The sequence below is a fragment of the Nomascus leucogenys genome, chromosome 2, assembly GCF_006542625.1.
Source record: "Nomascus leucogenys isolate Asia chromosome 2, Asia_NLE_v1, whole genome shotgun sequence".
NCBI classification, from domain to species: Eukaryota; Metazoa; Chordata; class Mammalia; order Primates; family Hylobatidae; genus Nomascus; species Nomascus leucogenys.
The window spans coordinates 140956031-140975780 of record NC_044382.1 but is presented as its reverse complement, the minus strand read 5'-3'; the positions used below and the strand labels follow the sequence as shown (position 1 = coordinate 140975780).

Sequence of the window (19750 nt, the reverse complement as noted above, 5' to 3'; positions counted from 1 at the left end):
CAGCCCCTTAAAGATTTTTGACAATGTTTTGCAGTTATTTCTTACTGGATTAAAAAAATTTACAGCACTGTCCCATAATTGCTTTTACAGTTTGGTTCCAGGTAGCAACTCTAATTAGGGTGATCCTTTGTTGGGGAACCTCTTCATGGCAGGCTTAAAGGCAGCTGAGTGAGGTTTCATAAAGCACCTCCCACCCATCCAGTACGGATCAAACAGAAATACCTAGAAGCCTGGTGTCTCAAGAAGTCCCAGGAAATACAGACTGTGATTTTCATAATTCATTGAAGAATCATTGCAAAAAGTTGCAAAGACCACTCTCTATATTTGCATCAAGTATGGATGGGTCACGTAGGTTTGTTTCTACTGATCTTTGTAACCCAAAGCTGCAAATGGGGGAAGAGTCCCTAAGACATCTCTTTGGACTCTTAGTTTTCTTCTGTCTGAATGTGCCTAATCCTAACAAACCCCAAAGCCTGAACAGTGTGAGGTGCCCGGCCTGAAATGCAGCATCTTGGTCTGAATCTGGCCTGCCCCGCTATGAAGCCATGTAGCTGCAGGAACTGCAGATCTTCAGTAGACGCTTGGGCTGAGCAGAACAGAGTCACGATGCTGACAGAAAGTGACTAAAGAAGTGAGTCATCGTACAAGGGTGGAGCTGGACAGGCATTGCTGGAATCCAGTGCTAATCTCCTTCATGCAAAAATGGATCCATTAAAAAATGGACCAAGCAATTTCCATATTAACAGGGAGCTTAAAATTTATTATTTTTTAATATAAAATTATATACTGAAAATCAAGTTAACAAGAATGAGCTTAGCAGCCTGGCAGGCCTGTGTTCAAATCTCAGCACTGATGGCTGTGACCTAGAGTAAGCCTCATGTCCTCATTTGTAAAGTAGAGGTAGTATCCCTCGTCACAGTGCTGTCATAAGTGAGGCTTATGCTAGCACAGAGTGAGCAATCCAGGAGCAGGAGCTGATACTGTAAGTCCTCAGTCAAACATTTGTATACTTGGACTTGTGTCATTTGTCAATTTCAAATGAGCTAGTCTGTTTTGCAAATGAGCTGCTTTGGGCATATGAATCTTAATATAATTAATAATATGCTTTTATTAGATTTGTTTTAAAGGTCAGGAAATTGTGACTTTTTTTTTTTTTTTTTTTTTTTTTTTAAGGCAGAGTCTTGCTCTGTCACCCAGGCCGGAGTGCAGTGGCGCGATCTCAGCTCACTGCAACTTCTGCCTCCTGGGTTCAAGCAATTCTCCTGCCTCACCCTCCCAAATAGCTGGGACCACAGGCCCGCGCCACCATGCCCTGCTAATTTTTGTATATTTTGTATAGACGGGGTTTCACCATGTGGGCCAGGGCCAGGGTGGTCTCGAACTCCTGGCCTCAAGTGATCTGCCTGCCTTGGCCTCCCAAAGAGTGGGATTACAGGTGTGAGCCACTGCACTCGGCCCAGGGTTGTTTTCAGTGTGTTCTGTAAGCCAGTAGACCTCATCCTTCATTGAGGCCTTCAAATCAGCTGTGTAGTTAAACTGAAGGATAGTGAATTGCTCAGTTGTTTAAGTGCTTCTCATTCTCTTTTTGGAATAAAGAACCAGAGTGACTGCCTGCATTGGTGTTTTAGAAGCCTTCCACCCTATCCGGAAGACCAAATTAGACGGATCATATTCCATTCTAGGTGGAATCTTTCTGGCATAGATTTTTTTTTTTTTAAATCCAGTGCCCTGAGTCTCACTTGAGATGACCAGTTATGTGGGGCCTGTGGGTGTGTTGTTTCCTGGGCTTTTTAAAGTCCTGGAAACCTGAATGAAAATCACAGTGAATGAGCTTGTGTACCTTGTAACTTCCCTGTTCTCGTTAAGCCCCTTGTGCTGTTCACTGTTACTGCAGGGTAGACATAGGCTAAATGACCCTCCCTAAAACAGGCCCTGCCATAGTATTTAGTGCACATGTGACTACGTCTGTCTTAGGTCAGTAACACTGCCTGGCTCCAGCCCATTCTGAGAGGTTATTTGCTCTTTAACATATCCTCCCCTTACTTACACCCATGTCAGGATGATTGTGTCCAAAAGGACAGCACTTTTATGTGCATGCACGTAATTTTTTAGAAAACCAGGGCAAGTAGGAATGGAAGGGCTACCCCATAATAATTGATAAACCTTCCCCTTGTATTGCAGAATAATGACTTGGGTATGGATAAATGGTAGATAGTCACTGAACTGCTTCTTAAGATCAAATGGGGCCGGGCACGGTGGCTCACGCCTGTAATCTTAGCATTTTGGGAGGCCAAGGTGGGTGAATCACTTGAGGTCAGGAGTTCAAGACCAACCTGGCCAATATGGTGAAACCCTGTCTCTACTAAAAATACAAAAATTAGCCCAGCATGGTGGTGCATGCCTGTAATCCCAGCTACTCGGGAGGCTGAGGCAGGAGAATCACTTGAACTCCGGAGGCGGAGGTTGCAGTGAGCCGAGATCGCGCCAGTGCACTCCAGCCTCAGCAACAGAGTGAGACTCTGTCTCAAAAGAAAAAAACAAAAAAAGATCAAACAGGTTGAAGTTCCAAACTGATAGTGTAACATGCATTTACAAATGATGATAAACAGTTCACAGATACTTCAGCTAAACTTCTTCATTTACCTGCCCTGAACTAACTCCACATGTCCTGAATTTAGTAGGTTCCAAGACACATGATAACCCTATAGGAAGTTACATGCATTGGACAACTTTGGGGATTAAATGGGATATCAGTGGTCAGAAACCCCTGATTTTAGACCAAGACTAATTTATGGAAAAATGATTGTATAAAAATCACTTACAGAAAATGAATTTATTTGTGAGTAATCTAAATAATGATCTGATTTAAATTCCTGAGAGCTTATATACATTCATAATAATTCCATGTTTCTAGAGTACACTTTTCCATTTAATTTGCACCCCTACCTCTTCATTGTACGCTCATTAATCTTGTGAGATTGGAACAACAGAGGTCATGATTGGCCATAAGTTGTCAGTGAGCAAACAAAGAGTGCTATGCCTTAGACTAAATTAATAACAAATAAAAACTTGCCCAGGGTCCTGCTGAGCCAGTACATGTAGTAGTAAGATCTGGAAATCTTGGTTTTCTGATTCCAAATTGGAGGCCTTTTTACTAGTTCCTTTTGCCTTTTTTTGTTAATAACTATGTCGCTCCTTCCTTAGTTGAATCACTTTGGTGACCCCCTTTTTAACTTCTGGCAATAAAATGGAATCCTGCTCCTTGGCTTGTCATTTTAAAGATTCCAGATGGGGCTGTGCTCTGATAATTCAAGTTTTCCAGGACATCTCTCATTTCACACATACAGGCTCCTCACACATGTAGCCACCCATAGGTAAGCCTGGGGAAATGGGATACTTGCCCACAATCTTCCATGTCCATTACCCAAGCCCCTCGAATCAGGTATTTTTGACATTGAGAATGATCACTTTTAGAAATAATTCAAGTCTGCCAGAAAAAGGGGGTAATTCTCCTTAAGCTGCAAAGTTGCTCTGTCTTCCTACTATAGATTAAGGTTTGCAGAGCCCACACTGGTATGTCTGAAATAAATTTTCAACAAACGCTGTTCAAACTGCCTAAGGAAAAAAAATTTGATGAGTTTCAGGCAGGAATTTTGAACCTAGGACTCCCACATTTTTGTGGCCTTTACTAACTTATTTACTTGCTGTTTTCAAATTCATTAATTAATGTATTAATCCTAGCTTCCTGATATGTGTTTTTGAGCACCTGCAGAATGTGTCTAGCCTGGCAGTAGGTGCTTATTTTCCTGTTAGGGTTTTTGGATCAAGAGCTCATCCTTTTATTCCCTACAGATGCTGATTCCCATAATTGTGGGCATGATATAATTTTTTAAAAGTGCAAATTACCAATGACCCCAATATGATGAGCTCTGCAATTGTTGGTTTCCACTTGTCAAAGTCCCCATTAGTTACATCCTGTCATCTACCCCTAGAAATCAAGACGATGGAAAAGCAAGCGTGAGGGATCGGACTCTGGCAATCGACAGATCAAGGCTGCTGGGAAAGTCATCATCCAGGATGTTGCTTGCCTCCTGCCTGTTCACAAATCACTGGGAGAACTGTACATGTAAGTACAAAATTTCAAGTCTGCTGCACTCATCATTTAGCCAGGATTAGCAAACCTTTTTTTTTTTGAGTGTGGGAATCCTTTCTTCAAAAGCAGTTTTAGGAGAAGCCCAATGTATTAGCTTTCTGTTGCTGTGGACAAATTCGCACAAACTTAGCAGCTTCCAACAACATTGATTTCTTATCTTCCAGTTTTTGTGGGTCGCGAGTCTGGACACAGCTTTTCTGTGTCCTTGCTTAGGGTCTCAGCAGGCTGAAATGGTGTTGGCCAGGCGGTGGTCTCATCCGATGCACAGACTCCTCTTCCAAGCTTGTTCAGGTTGTCAGCAGAATTCAGACCCTTGCAGCTGTAGAACTCATCTGTAAATTTCATCTTGAGACCAGCAGGAATGGCTCACACGTGCTTTACCTTCCCTCTGAGGCCTCACCTGATGAGGTCAGCCCCACCCAGGATAGTCTCTCTGTAGGTGACTTCAAAGTCAATTGCTTAATAACATAATCACAGAAGTGATATCCCATCAATATTCACTGGTGTCACCCACATTCAAAGGGGGTGGAGTATTGTACAAGGCATGCTACTTTTCAAAGCAGAAGAGCTATTATACAAAGCAGAGCTGCTTTTGTTTGGACGGAAGTGAGAGGTGAATAATTGGCAAGCAGAGGCCACCTGTAGTTCCCCTGCTTCTTCCTAAACTCAAACTCATAACAGAAAGTATTTCCTTTGTAGTCTCTACACAGCACACTACTCTTTCTGTTAGGAACCATAATCAGTGTCGCATGTATTTCAATTCGTTTTTGTTCAACCCTCGAGGCTTGGGAACTCCATAGAAAAGCTGGTTGGTAAATTGGTATTTGAGTATGGCCTCCCCTCCTGACTTTAAAGAGGCAATTTCAAGTTCTCCAGGCTGGAACCCACAGATGTATTAGAATCAGCTCTAGTTAAGCCTTTCCTCTGAGTCAGATAGAAAGGGGGCCCAAGGCCAACACGGAATAAAACATTTTGAGTGGCAACCAAAGAGGCAGGTTCTCGTCTGTTTGTTAAACTGGGAATTGTTGATTTGGTAATGCTTTTAAAAAAATTTCAGATTGAATGTGAATGATATTCAGGAAACGTGTCAGAAGAATGCCGCCTCTGCCTTGCTTGTTGGAAGAAAGGATCTTGTCCAGGTATTGTCCATCCCTTTTGGTGGAGATTTGGATTTTTCTTCAGGAGCAAATTGTTTTTACTTTGTCATTGGCATTTAATGACATTTTCAAAGTGTGTGTCTTAATTTGGAATTCATTTTCCATTTTCTTTGCCAGTCTGTAGGGTTAGAGTGGCTTTCCAAATGCTGGAAATTTTTTCTTCCTGGTGCTTAGTTGGGAAGGTCCTAAAGCATTGATGAATTTTTTTTTATTATACATCTCTCTTCTGTTCCAGTATCATAGTGATTGCTGTGTAGCTAAACTTGCATGTCTATTTCTTTGTCATTTGCACCTTCTTTCTAAAAAGCTTCATTTTATGAAATATTTACCAAAGTGTTCCTTTAGATAGAGATGTTCAGTTTTAAAATATGATTTAACATGACAGATACTTAATTTTCCTTCATCTTTGCAGCAACATATCAGTGTGTTGTAACAAACTATCTCTGTATTTTTTTAAATGGCTTTACTGAGATATAGCCCATCTACCATGCACTTTGCCCATTTAAAATACACCATTCAGTGGTTTGGTTTTGTTTTTGTTTTTTGTGACGGAGTCTCACTCTGTGGCTCAGGCTAGAGTGCAGTGGCACGATCTCGGCTCACTGCAACCTCCACCTCCTGGGTTCAAGCGATTCTCCTGCCTCAGCCTCCCGAGTAGCTAGGATTATAGATGCATGCCACCAAGCCCGGCTAATTTTTGTACTTTTTAGTAGAGATGGAGTTTCACCATGTTGGCCAGGCTAGTCTTGAACTCCTGGCCTCAAGTGATCCTTCTGCCTTGGCCTCCCAAAGTGTTGGGATTACAGGCGTGAGGCACTATACCCAGCCTTTTTGTTCTTTATGCTCATGTTGAAGATATGTTTACTGTTTTGCAAAGAGTTGCAGAAGTAAATGCAAGAGTCACTATTTCTGTTGAAGGCATTCAGGAAATGTGTATTATCAGTGAGGAAATAACATGCCTAAATTGTCAGCCAGGGTAGTAAACATCTTATCTCATCCCAGAAAGTCATTAACTTCCTCTAGTTCTGATTCACTAGGTTATTGATTATAGAGATGAATGTGAACTTCAAGTTTCTCTTTTTCGGCAATACCTTCTGTATATTTTTCAAGTATGTTGGTGCCACATGATTTAATTGATTTTGCGTGCCTAATGCTTCTTGACCTGTTTCTCAGTATCTTTGTTTGCTTATTCTTTCTCCTTAGATTGTAAAGTCCTTGATTCAAAGTCCATATCTTCTTTCTTTTGAGCATCTCAGAGTCTAGTATAATGTTTTCCAGTTAATCGGCATACAATGATGTGCTGCTACTAAGAAAGGTTTTCCAGAAAATAGTATGTGATTTTTTTTTTTTTTTTTTTTGAGATGGGACTCTCGCTCTGTCGCCCAGGCTAGAGTGCAGTGGCGTGATCTCGGCTCACTGCAACCTCCGCCTCCCAGGTTCAAGCGATTCTTCTGCCTCAGCCTCCCAAGTAGCTGCAACTACAGGCGTGTGCCACCACGCCCAGCTACTTTTTGTATTTTTAGAAGAGACGGGGTTTCACCATATTGGCCAAGCTGGTCTCGAACTCCTGACCTGGTGATTTGCCCACCTCAGCCTCCCAAAGTGCTGGGATTACAGGCGTGAGCCACGGGGCCCACCGTATTTGATTTTTAAAGGTATTGAGGGGGTGCGGGCTTTGCTTATGACGTGATGGGTTTAGCCTGTGCCTTGGACTTAATAGACACTTAGAGGCTATGGGTTTCTGCTCGATGGCTCCAGGCCCCATGGGATTTCAAGTCGGGAGGTATTCCTCGGATTTGATGTCAACAAAGAGAAAGCCAAATCCATTTTGTCTTGGCCTATTGTTATTATTCTTACTTTTTAGCTTCAGAGAGGATACTGAAACTTTTATAATGAAGGCAACAAAGTCTTTCGTTATTTAGGTGAGGAAGGACAGATCTTAAATGTGTTACAGACTGCCTTTTTTTCCTCCCTGCCAACCCAACTTACTGATGAAACAGCATTTTAAAAAGTCATGTGAGGCTGGGCGCGGTGGCTCACACCTGTAATCCCAGCACTTTTTGGGGCTGAGGCAGGTGTGTCACTTGAGTCTAGGAGTTCCAGACCAGCCTGGCCAACATGGCAAAACCCCATCTCTACTGAAAATGTAAAAATTAGCCAGGTGTGGTGGTACACGCCTATCCTAGATACTCGGGAGGCTGAGGCAGGAGGATGGCTTGAACCCAGGAGGCAGAGGTGGCAGTGAGCTGTGATTGTGCCACGGCACTCCAGCCTGGGCGACAGAGCAAGACTCTGTCTCAAAAAAGTAAAGTAAAATAAAAAGTCATATGAGTTAGTGGTTAAGTAGATGACCCATTGAAATTATTACACTGTATCATTTCTCTGAAGTTTGCTTAATGAAAAGTTTTTAAGCCTAGTGTTTCTCCAACTTTAGAGTGCACATAACTCCCCTAAAGAGTTGGTTAAAATGTGAACGGTGATTCAGTAGATCTAAGTGGGGCCTAAACTTATGCATTTCAATAAGGTTCCAGCTTTTGCAGCCCCCAGAGTAGCAAGGCATCAGGTTTTATATGGAAGACAGGTGGGATTGCTTCATGGTTTCGGTTCTTGTCCTTGCCAGTTTGAGTTTGTATTTCTCTTTGATCTGTCCAGGTTTGGTCGCTGGCTACAGTAGCTACAGATCTTTGCCTTGGTCCGAAATCTGACCCAGATTTGGAAACACCCTGGGCTCGACATCCATTTGGGCGGCAGCTGCTGGAGTCCCTGTAGGTTTTGAGAGCTAAAAGTGAGAAAAATGAGTGATGTCCATTTTTGGTCTGTAAACACTTGAAATGTCACCACCTAAGAGAAAGGTGCAGAGGCCCGAGGAATGAAAGGAAGGAGTAGGATCTTTCCTTTCAGTGCTGAAATAATTTCTGTGCAGAACAAACTTCTTATAGCAGGCACAATTATACAATACTTGTCATTTATATTAAGGATTTGAGACCCCTGAGACTCATGTATCCTTTAGAGATTCATGCTTTAGTCCATAAATCACATCAGTCTGAACACAGGAGTTTGAGCTCGTGAGATGGTAAGTTTCTTCTTGAAAGCTCTAGGGTCTCACCCTTGAGAATGGATTAGAGAACTGCATGTTGGTGTTCATGTTTGCCAAAGACCACGATGCTTTCACCCTGTTAGGCAATTCGAGAAAACATTGCCTTTGTGTTCAGTTTATTGCCTGACATATGGAAAACTGGAATATACTCTACAAAATAATTTAACACCAAGTGAAACCACTTGAATCTGCATAACTTGGAGGCTCAGGGCCTGGGGAGAGAAACGCTCCTGCCTTCAAGTTGAGGTTTGTTTTATTTGTGCGTTAAGGCCACCCCTGGGACACGTGTTCATGCTTCCGTTTCCTTGTCACTAATACAGGGATGATAAGGTTTGCTCTGCCTACTTCGTGTAAGACTCAAATAAGATAGTGAGTGTGAAAACACAAATATTAGACATTGAGTGATAGGAAGACAGTAATATTATTCATTCTTAAAGGCAAAGCCCCTGTGATTCCTAACTCACATTCTAGCATAATCTTCCTGAAAGGACAAAGGGGATATGAGTAAAGGATAGAAACACTCCTTGTTGTTCTTACCTAATAGCTCACCTTCATAGCTGCACCTCCAGAGTCGATTGCCTGCTAGCATACTGTGGCGGTCCAGTGTCCTCTGAGCTCCTTCATGTAGCTTTAGGTTATATAAATAACATGTGTGGGAATCCCCCAAAAGCAGTGTGATTCTTCCTTGGAGCTGGGAAGACAGACAGAGCATGTATTGGCTCGCTCAGATGTCAGGTTAGTCCACTTAGTTCTTGGAGAAGCCACATTCACGTTTAAACCCATGCCTGAAAGTTAGCCAGAGGCTTTGAGATGCGTTCTCTAGATCATTTGTAATACATCGACGCCTTATATTCCAAAACAAGTTTAGGCAAACTCAAAGTAGGTCAAACCGCTGGATCTGTAGAAAGCCCCATTTCCTGATGGGTTTTTGAGGCAGAATCAAGAATCCTCCCGTCCCACCCCTGTGGCAGTAACACGCCATGACTGTGACCGCTTTCCTCCTCAATCCTTCCTCCTGACTTGTTTTCTTTCCTCTCATCTTTTCCTCAGGTTGGCTCACTATTGTCGGCTGCGGGATGTTCAGACACTGGCGATGCTCTGTAGCGTGTTTGAAGCGCAGTCTCGGCCTCAGGGGATACCAAACCCCTTTGGGCCTTTTCCCAACCGTTCTTCTAATCTTGTGGTGTCCCATAGTCGATATGTAAGTTTGTCCTTTTCTGGTTTTGTCTGTTTTTTTTTTTTTTTTTTTTTTTTTGAGACAGTTTTATTGCGCAGGCTGGAGTGCAGTGGCACGATCTCAGCTCACTGCAACCTCCGCCTCCTGGGTTCAAGCAATTCTCGTGCCTCAGCCTCCTGAATAGCTGGGATTACAGGCATGCACCACCACTCCTGGTATATTTTTGTATTTTTAGTAGAGATGACGTTTCACCATGTTGGCCAGGCTGGTCTTAAACCCCTGACCTCAGGTGTTCCACCTTCGTTGGCCTCCCAAAGTGCTAGGATTACAGGCATGAGCCACCGTGCTTAGCCTGTTTTCTTAATGGGAACTGTCACGGGGAACGGTATTCTCATGCTAGTCCTGTTGGTTCTTCTCTTCCCATCTGTAGCCTAGCTTTACCTCTTCTGGTTCCTGCTCCAGTATGTCAGACCCAGGGCTCAACACTGGCGGCTGGAACATAGGTTTGTATGGAAATAACTTAGCCCACGCTGGATTTTTAGTTCTCCAATAGCTGTGCATATGTAACCTTTAGCTGATGCTTAGTCTCCATATTTTTTCTTGTTTCTTATTTCTCTTTACATTTACTGCGATAGGGATACTCTTGCTGGAGGCCTGACTTTGCAGGTTGAACAGGCCACGTTCTGGGGGTCTTTGTGCCTTGCTGTGTTGCTTTTCATCTCATAACCTTGAGAAACTGACAATGGGACTTCCCACTCTTCACCCCCAAAACCTAACCCTTATCCTTTCTCCTTCACATGCCCTTTCCATGTTCATCTGCCACCTACCGCTTCCCATGAATGCTTTCAGTGTAGACAAATACAGCTGGGCCTGACTCCAGCTGATCATAAAGCTGTTTGCTGAGTAGGTGTATTTGTGTTTCCTGGATTTTTTTTTAAAAAGCAATTTTTTTTTTTTTTTTTTTTTTTTTTGAGATGGAGTCTCGCTCTATCGCCCAGGCTGGAGTGCAGTGGCGCTATCTCGGCTCACTGCAAGCTCTGCCTCCCGGGTTCACGCTGTTCTTCTGCCTCAGCCTCCCGAGTAGCTGGGACTACAGGCGCCCGCCACTGCACCCAGCTAATTTTTTGTATTTTTTAGTAGAGACGGGGTTTCACGTGTTAGCCAGGATGGTCGCGATCTCCTGACCTTGTGATCCGCCCGTCTCGGCCTCCCAAAGTGCTGAGATTACAGGCGTGAGCCACCGTGCCTGGCCTAAAAAAGCAATTTTTTAAGATCTTAATTTTCCTGATATCAAAAGTAGCTCATGCCCAGTGAAGAAAAGCAAACAAAAAGTATTAGAGAAGAAAATTGTAATCATTGATCTCCCACCTAGGAATAGCGTCCGTTAACGTTCTAGAACATTTTCATCCATTCTTTGTGTGCAGGAGTGTGTTTATTCTATATATGTGACTTTGTGTTCTATTTTTAATTATATCATGAGCAAATACTGTTCAAAAAGTCTTCGTAAATAATGACTACGTAATGTTCTACTATATCTCTGTGCCAACATTTGCTTTATTTATTTTTTATTTTTTTAGTTTTTTGAGATTGCTTTGTCTCCAGGCTGGACTGCAATGGCGTGATCTCGGCTCACTGCACCCTCCGCCTCCTGGGTTCGAGCGATTCTTCTGCCTCAGCCTCCCAAGTAGCTGGGATTACAGGCACGCGCCAGTACGCCCAGCTAATTTTTGTATTTTTTTTAGTAAAGACGTAGTTTCACCATGTTGGTCAGGCTGGTCTCAAATCTCTGACCTCAGGTGATCTGCCTGCCTGGGTGTCCTCCAAAAGTGCTGGGATTCCAGGCATGAGCCAGCACACCCAGCCCATCATTTGCTTTAGCATCATGTGTGTGTACTTAGTGATCAAGTTCTCTTAGTAATAAATACCTGGGCAAAAAGGCAAGGGTAGGAAAGAGTTCTGTTTAGTTATATTTCTCAGAGTATTCAGCCTTGCTTACTTTTCTTCTGGGAAATCCGTTGGCCACATGCTGTCTTATGAGACTCTTCAGATATTTTCCATGCCTTCTCTGATTGCCATCTTCCCTTCCCATTTGATTTTCTTCAGCGGGAAGAGAGGCAGAGCACTTGTCCTCCCCTTGGGGAGAATCCTCACCAGAAGAGCTCCGCTTTGGGAGTCTGACCTACAGTGATCCCCGTGAGCGAGAACGCGACCAGCATGATAAAAATAAAAGGTAACCACCCTCCCAGGTGAGAGCTGCAATGCCAGGACTCCAGTTTCTCCACAATCACAACTCTTACTTTTTTTTTTTTTTTTTTTTTTTTGACACAGAGTCTTACTCTGCTGCCAGGTTGGAGTGCAGTGTCAGGATCTCGGCTCTCTGCAACCTCTGCTTCCCAGGCTTAAGTGATTCTCCTGCCTCAGCCTCCTGAGTAGCTGGGATCACAGGCACACACCACGATGACCGGCTAATTTTTTGTATTTTTAGTAGAGACAGGGTTTCACCATGTTGGCCAGGCTGGTCTCAAACTCCTGACCTCAAGTGATCCACCCGCCTCGGCCTCCCAAAGTGCTGGGAGTGACAGATGTGAGCCACCGTGCCTAGCCAGGACTGTTGCTTTAAGAAGGGTATATTAAGTGCTATTTAGGATCAAGCTTGTTTTTTCTTAAAGGAACTGACAGGTAATCTTTTTAACTTTATCCAGGCTCCTGGACCCTGCCAATACCCAGCAATTTGATGACTTTAAGAAATGCTATGGGGAAATCCTCTACCGTTGGGGTCTGAGAGAGAAGCGAGCTGAAGTGTTGAAGTTTGTCTCCTGTCCTCCTGACCCTCACAAAGGGATCGGTGAGTATGAATTTCTCTCTCTTCCTATCACTGTCTGAAAGTTCCTGTAATTTAATATGTCCACAGCATCAGACTTGGAATGAAGTTTCAGCTTCTCATTTCTAAGCAGAAATTTCTGAGGCATTTTGAGTCTATTCCAAGCTTCTGAACAGCCCTTGCATTTCACAACAGGATGAAAGCTTTTTTTTGGTTTTGGTTTTGTTTTTTTTGAGATGGAGTCTCGCTCTTGTCGCCCAGCCTGGAGTGCAGTGGCGTGATCTCGGCTCACTGCAACCTCCGCCTCCCGCGTTCAAACTTCTCCTCCCTCAGCCTCCCAAGTAGCTGGGACTACAGGCACCTGCTACCACGCCTGGCTAATTTTTGTACTTTTAGTAGAAGGAGTTTCACCACGTTGGCCAGCCTGGTCTCGAACTCCTGACCTCAGGTGATCTGCCTGCCTCGGCCTCCCAAAATGCTGGGATTACAGATGTGAGCCATGGCGCCTGGCCCAGGATGAAATTTCTATTGCAACAGAAGTAGTTTATATACAGTACTCCAGCATGGATGAGAGGGATGGATATTTCTTCATTTATTCCACTGTGTGTCCAGCTTCTCTTAGGCATAGTGCCCGCGCATTCCTTCCCCCCATGGAGCTTACAGCTGAGTCGGGGGAAAATTAAATAATTTCAAATTGTGATAAATATTCGCAAGCAAACAAAAACGATGTGGGGGCAGGGAGAACAGAGAGGGAGACTCTTAGAAGAGGAATTGAGGTGTTTTGGGAAGGCCTCCAAGGAGCTGAGGTCCGAAGGTTTAAAGGAACCATGGAGCCATTGGTGCAGAGTGGTGAAAAGAGCCTCCCGCACTGAGGGACAGGCCCCGGGGAAATGAGTGTCGTGAACAAGCGAAGGAAGGTGGCGTGGTGTGGCTGGAGTACAGTGGGGAGATGAGTGGTATCAAATTAGAGTGTAGAGAACTTAGGGTTGTATCAGGCAGGGGCTTGTAAGTTGCGGTAAAGAATTTGGGTTCGGCTGGACATGGTGATTTACGCCTGTAATCCCAGCACTTTGGGAGGCCAAGTCAGGCAGATCACTTGAGGCCAGGGGTTTGAGACCAGCCTGGCCAACATGGTGAAACCCCGTCTCTACTAAAAATACGAAATTAGCCAGGTGTGGTGGCGCACACCTATAATTCCAGCTACTCAGGAGGCTGAGGCAGGAGAATCGCTTGAACCCAAGAGGCAGAGGTTGCAGTGAGCTGAGATCACGCCACTGCACTCCAGCCTGGGTGACAGGGCGAGACTCTGTCTCAAAAAACAAAAAGAATTTCAATTGTATCCAAGTCCAATGGTAAGCTTCCAAGGGCATAAGAAGTAAGCAATGTGCCTTGGGTTGTGTTTTAAGAGGGTCACTGTGGCCTTCCTATGAGGAAAGGATGGGAGGAACACAGATCAGAAGCAGGAAGCCCGTTCAGAGACGTTGTAGCAGTCAGAGGCGGACAGCCCCGTCTGAGGGTGGCGTCCCTAGAGTTGGAGAGAGATGATGGATGGGTTAAAATATATTTTAGAGCTATACTCAGTGTGACTTGCTTATAACTTGGATGTGGGATCAGGAAGAAAGATGAAACTTGGACGATTCCTAGATTTCCAGCATGAGCAACTGGGTCAATGGCAGTACCAGCTTCCCAGATGGAAGCGACTAGAAGAACACTGTGGGCTTAGCGTGGGATAGTCAGTGATGTGTGTGAGATATCGGACTGGAGAAGTTGCATAGGCGGTTGGATGTGAGTTGGGCTCTCAGAGAAGACATTGGGGCTAGAACTGGGAATTTGGGGATCCCCAGCATGTGGATGGCATTCCAGCTGTGGGAATGGGTGTGTTGACCTTGGAGCTGGGGCTGGGAAGGAGGAGTGCAGGGAGAGGCCGTCCGCACTGGGCCTTGAGAGAAACCAATACCTGGAGCTTGGGTCGTAGAGGAAGAGCAAGGCAGAGAGAGTTAGAATGAGACCCTAGTGAGTGTTGGGGAAAAGCAAGACTGAGCAGAGACAGGTGTTTTACAGAATGAAATGGAAGGCTGCCAAATGTAGTGGACTAAACATACACTGATTTCCTCTTCAGGACCCCGCCAAAATATCTGTACAGAGCTCTTCTGAAAAGCCTAACTGTACAAGAAGTAATGTTGGCAATAAAATTTGGAATCTGGGAAGTAGATAGCTTAGTGGCAGCTGATTTTGCAGGGCCTGATAAAGCTGAACCCTGAACTGTTATCAGAAGCACAAAACACACTGCAGAACCCTCACGTGGCTCAGGGACCTCTGGATGTGGCTTGACAGTGAGATTAAAAACAGGGGTGTGGCCAGGTGCGGTGACTCACGCCTGTAATCCCAGCACTTTGGGAGGCTGAGGTGGACGGATCACGAGGTCAAGAGATCGAGACCATCCTGGCCGACATGGTGAAACCCCATCTCTACTAAAAATACAAAAATTAGCCGGGCATGGTGGCTTGTGCTTGTAGTCCTAATTACTCAGGAGGCTGACGCAGGAGGACCGCTTGAGCCCAAGAGGCAGAGGTTGCAGTGAGCCGACATTGTGCCACTGCACTCCAGCCTCGGCGACAGAGTGAGACTCTGTCTCAAAAAAAAAAAAAAGCAAAAAACAACAAAAGAAACAGTTAAATGAATGGAAAGGATTTCATCTAGGGAGCGATGGGGTGGGCAGTGGCAGGGAATACTGGGTTTTGTAATAAGATGCATAGAATGATTTGACTCTTTCAAGTTGTGTAGGTATAGTTTCTTTTCTTTTTCTTTTTTTTTTTTTTTTTTTTTTTCGAAACAGAGTGTTGCTCTGTCGCCCAGGCTGGACTGCAGTCATGCGATCTCGGCTCACTGCAACCTCTGCCTCCCAAGTTCAGGTGATTCTCATGCCTCAACCTCCCCAAGTGGCTGAGACTACAGGCGCCTGCCACCACACCACTTGTATTTTTAGTAGAGATACTAAAATACAATACAATTAATAGGAATTTTTAGTAGAGATACTAAAATACAATACAAATACCACTTGTATTTGTAGTAGAGACAGGGTTTCGCCATGTTGGCCAGGCTGGTCTCGAACTACTGGCCTCAAGCAATGCGCCCGCCTTGGCCTCCCAGAGTGCTGGGATTACAGGTGTGAGACACCATACCTAGTAATTGCTATTTGAAGAAACAAACTAGAATAATACGTAGGTTTAGGTAGTGAATTTCAAGGATTATTTTAATAGGGATTATGTTGGTATATGTACTTGAAGAAATGTAAAGGCACAAAATGCTATTTGGGCAACATATTTTTTCAGAGCATCTAAATGTATGAAAGTATCTCAGGAAAAAATTAATGAAGGCCTGGGGCAATTTGTCTTTTAAAAATTAGTTTTCAGGAAAACACATGAATCATGGAGATACAGAGCTGATGTATCAACCCATCAGTCAGCTAAACCCTTACTGACATCTGCTATTATAAAGTGTCATGCTGGATTCTGTGGGATGTACAAAGAAATACAAAGTGTGATTTGGTGGGTCAAGATGTCTGTAGTGCAGTCAGAGAGAATGAAATATAAACTCAGGAAGACTTAATGATAGTTAAAGATGAATAATGTATCCTAATTCCAATAAAACTAATGTCACATGATTTATAAAGCAGGGCAGGATTTTGAAAGATGAACTCACAGACAAAAGCAGTAAAAGAAGTATTTTCTTTTTTTTTTTTTTTTTTTTTGAGACGGAGTCTTGCTCTGTCACCCAGGCTGGAGTGCAATGGAACAATCTCAGGTCCCTGCAACCTCCACCTCCTTGGTTCAAGCAATTCTCCTGTCTCAGCCTCCTGAGTAGCTGGGATTACAGGCATGTGCCACCACGCCCAGCTAATTTTTGTGTTTTTAGTAGAGACAGGGTTTCACCTTGTTGGCCAGGCTGGTCTCGAACTCCTGACCTCGTGATCCACCCACCTGGGCCTCCCAAAGTGCTGGGATTACAGGCATGATCCCCGGCACCCGGCCAAGAAGTATTTCCATTTGCAAAGTTTTACAAGGTAGTCCTGACTTTGGAGGAATTGAGCTGCTTCAATACAGGACACAGCAGGTATTGAAAGAAAAGTATAGGCTGAGTGCAGCTCTGCACACCTGTGATCTCAACACTTTGGGAGACTGAAGCAGGCAGATTGCTGGAGTCTAGGAATTTGAGACAAGCCTGGGCAACATGGCGAAATTATGTCTCTAAAAAAAAAATTAAAATAAAAAAAAAAGAAAAATACCCCAAGGCTGCCAAGGCCACAGGTCTTCCCTTTACACTGAAAAGGCAGCAGTTTCCTCTGTGCTAATCTTGTCTGCAAGGGTCATCCCATATCCACAGACTTCAGCATAGCAACTTTGAGGGACAAAGTTAGTTTCATTGGGATTCAGTATTTACAGACAGGGCTCATGGTTTCATTCATTTTGTGGGGATACTGCTAGATAGAGTATTCCCTTAAAGAAAGTCTCAGGATATAAGATGATTTGTTTGTTTTTGTTTCTGATTGTGGTATGTGATGCTCTTGGTTTTAATGGTGGCAGAGCAAAGCGATTGCTTTCCCAGCCTCTGCATGGGGAGAATTCCCTCCCCAGAGGTACAGATCTGCTCAACTAAATTTCATTCAGCAGTTTACTGGTTCAGTATATAAATTAAAGTCTTATTTATTTGGCCAGTTTTATTTACTTTTGTGTAATAGGTGATGTTGATTAATACACAAAACTTTTTGTTGTTTGGTTAACAAACTGGAGCCATATGACCCTGCACCTTTGGAGTTTGCTTCCTCCTGGAAGTTTTGAAAAGCCTTGGAACCATGCTTTGATTGTTCTATGTGCTGGGAGTATTTTTATGGTCTTTATTAGTTTGTCTGTTAGGACCCAAGAATGATTCATTTCATCTCTATCAAGTTTCACCTGCAAAACCTATGCTGTCATCCTGTGCCTCTTACCTGTGATCCTCAGGGTAGTCAGTGTTTCTGGCCTGTCAGGAAATGACATCTGTACTTTGTGCAAGGCTGGCAGCATTCCCTAAGCCAAAGAAGTTTCCTGGGAGGACTTGTGGGCTTCCTGTCCACATATGAAACTATTTCCTCCCCTTCATAATGGCTTATCATACCTAATTTATTTTTTTAATTAGTTAATTAATTTATTTTTTGAGACGGAGTCTCACTGTCTTCCCCAGGCTGGAGTGCAGTGGCGTGATCTCGGCTCACTGCAAGCTCCGCCTCACGGGTTCACGCTATTCTCCTGTCTCAGCCTCCCGAGTAACTGGGACTACAGGTTCCCGCCACCACGCCTGGCTACTTTTTTGTATTTTTAGTAGAGACGGGGTTTCACCGTGTTAGCCAGAATGGTCTCAATCTCCTGACCTTGTGGTCTGCCTGCCTCGGCCTCCCGAATTGCTGGGATTACAGGCGTGAGCCACCGTGCCCGGCCGTATCATTACCTAATTTAAATGAGATTTGAATCTAAATGTGACATTTCGGGCATGACCTTGGCTGTAAATCTGATCTATCCATGTATCTCATGATACGGAGGAGGGCAGCTTCTTTTATTTATTTATTTATTTTACATTTTTATAAAATAGATACAGAGTCTCACTTTGTTGTCCATTGTGGTCTCAAATTCTTGGCTTCAAGTGATCCTTCCACCTCTGCCTCCCAAAGTGCTGGGATTAGAAGCATAAGCTGCCACACCCAGCCCCAGCAGACTCTCCCTGAACCTGTATAGATATTTTGTCATGAAAAGAAAAGGCCTTTGTGTGGTACTTACGCATTGTTCTGAGCACTTTTGCAGATGAGGTTAATCAACATATGATATTTCCTATGGAGTTACTGTTCTAAGGTTTTCCTGGTGATTTGGTATCTAATAGTCTATATTAAGATCTTTTTTGGATTGTTTTTCCTTCTGAAGGTAATTAGAACAAGATACCATTTCCAGAGTTTTTCATTTCAATGTATATAACATGTTAAACTGAGGGTAGAGATGGAGCAAGAAAGAAGAAAGAATGTTTTCTCCTTTCTAGTAGAAAATAGATCATTAGCCAGAATTAAGTTTTTCCATCAGTTGTATTCAGTCCCTGCTAAGTAATTCTTGTTCTAATTATCTTGGATTCTCTACCCATCTACTTTCACTGAAGTCATCTGCTTCTGAACCAAAAAGTCCTAGAAATCCTGATCCATTCCAGTCTGACAAGTGTCTCCTGGTGGTGATGGTGTCAGCCTATTTGTTTGGCTTGTTTGTTTTTTGAGACAGGGTCTCACTCTGTCACCCAGGCTGCAGTGCAGAGGCATGATCACAGCTCACTGCAGCCTCGACCTGCTGGGCTCAACAATCCTCCCACCACAATCTCCTAAGTAGCTGGGACCACAGGCATACACCATCATGGCCGGCTAATTTAAAAAAAAATGTTTTTGTAGAGATGGAGTCTCGCCACGTTTCCCAGCCTGGTCTCAAACTCCTGGGCTCAAGCGATACCCCCACCTCGGCCCCGCAAAGTGCTGGGATTACAGGCATGAGAAACTGCTCCTGGCCGGTGTCAGCTTATTTGGAAAGCTGGTATTCAGGAATCTCTTCAGTAATATCAGTAGTGAAGAGTACCTTTAATAGTGCCTAAAAAGGCTTTATTTTGACATGTCTTCTCTAAGTTTCTATTTCTGACCTATAGTTTATAGCAAGTGAGTTTAGGCAAGTGTGAGGCAAAAGCAGAAACTGGCAATTGGCAATAAAGCGAAATGGCTCTGGCTAGTTTATGATAACAATATCGTATGGAGCAGAAACAACACGTAATCATTTCCTAAGGGATTCAGTTAGTGATTCCTCAACACTAAAATATTTTGGACACTGAGGACGTTGACAAATCTCCAGGCTCTTTTAATTCATCCTGTAAAATGTTTGTAAGGTTATTGCCAAACGAAAGGAGTACTATATTTTCATTTTACTTTTGTTTTCTTCTTTTGTGGGGTGGGGGGTTTGGGGAACAAGGTCTCTCTCTGTCACCCGGGCTGGAGTGCAGTGGTGCGGTCTTGGCTCACTGTAACCTCCGCCTCCAGGTTCAAGCAGTTCTCCTACCTCAGCCTTCCAGGTAATACAGGTGTGCGCCGTCACGCCCAGCTAATTTTTGTGTTTTTAGTAGAGATGGATTTGCCATGTTGGCCAGGCTGGTCTCGAACTCCTGGCCTCAGGTGATCCACCCATCTTGGCTTCCCAAAGTGCTGAGATTACAGGCGAGAGCCACGGCACTCGGCCAAGTACTGTATTTTTATTTTAAAAATAAAACAAGTTTAAAAAATAAATTTGTTGAGCCG

At 43.8% G+C, this 19750-nt stretch overlaps 1 protein-coding gene across 2 annotated transcripts in view; it reads left to right on the top strand.

The window, feature by feature from the left end:
• WDR59 (WD repeat domain 59) overlaps nt 1-19750 on the top strand; it is a 99839-nt gene that overhangs the window by 74997 nt on the left and 5092 nt on the right. For both annotated transcript variants that reach the window (XM_030818861.1, XM_030818854.1), the window contains 7 exons: nt 3993-4126; nt 5211-5292; nt 7963-8075; nt 9458-9608; nt 10015-10087; nt 11688-11814; nt 12287-12429. In XM_030818861.1, the coding sequence (XP_030674721.1) occupies nt 3993-4126; nt 5211-5292; nt 7963-8075; nt 9458-9608; nt 10015-10087; nt 11688-11814; nt 12287-12429 (823 nt within the window). The remainder of the gene's footprint in view (nt 1-3992; nt 4127-5210; nt 5293-7962; nt 8076-9457; nt 9609-10014; nt 10088-11687; nt 11815-12286; nt 12430-19750) is intronic.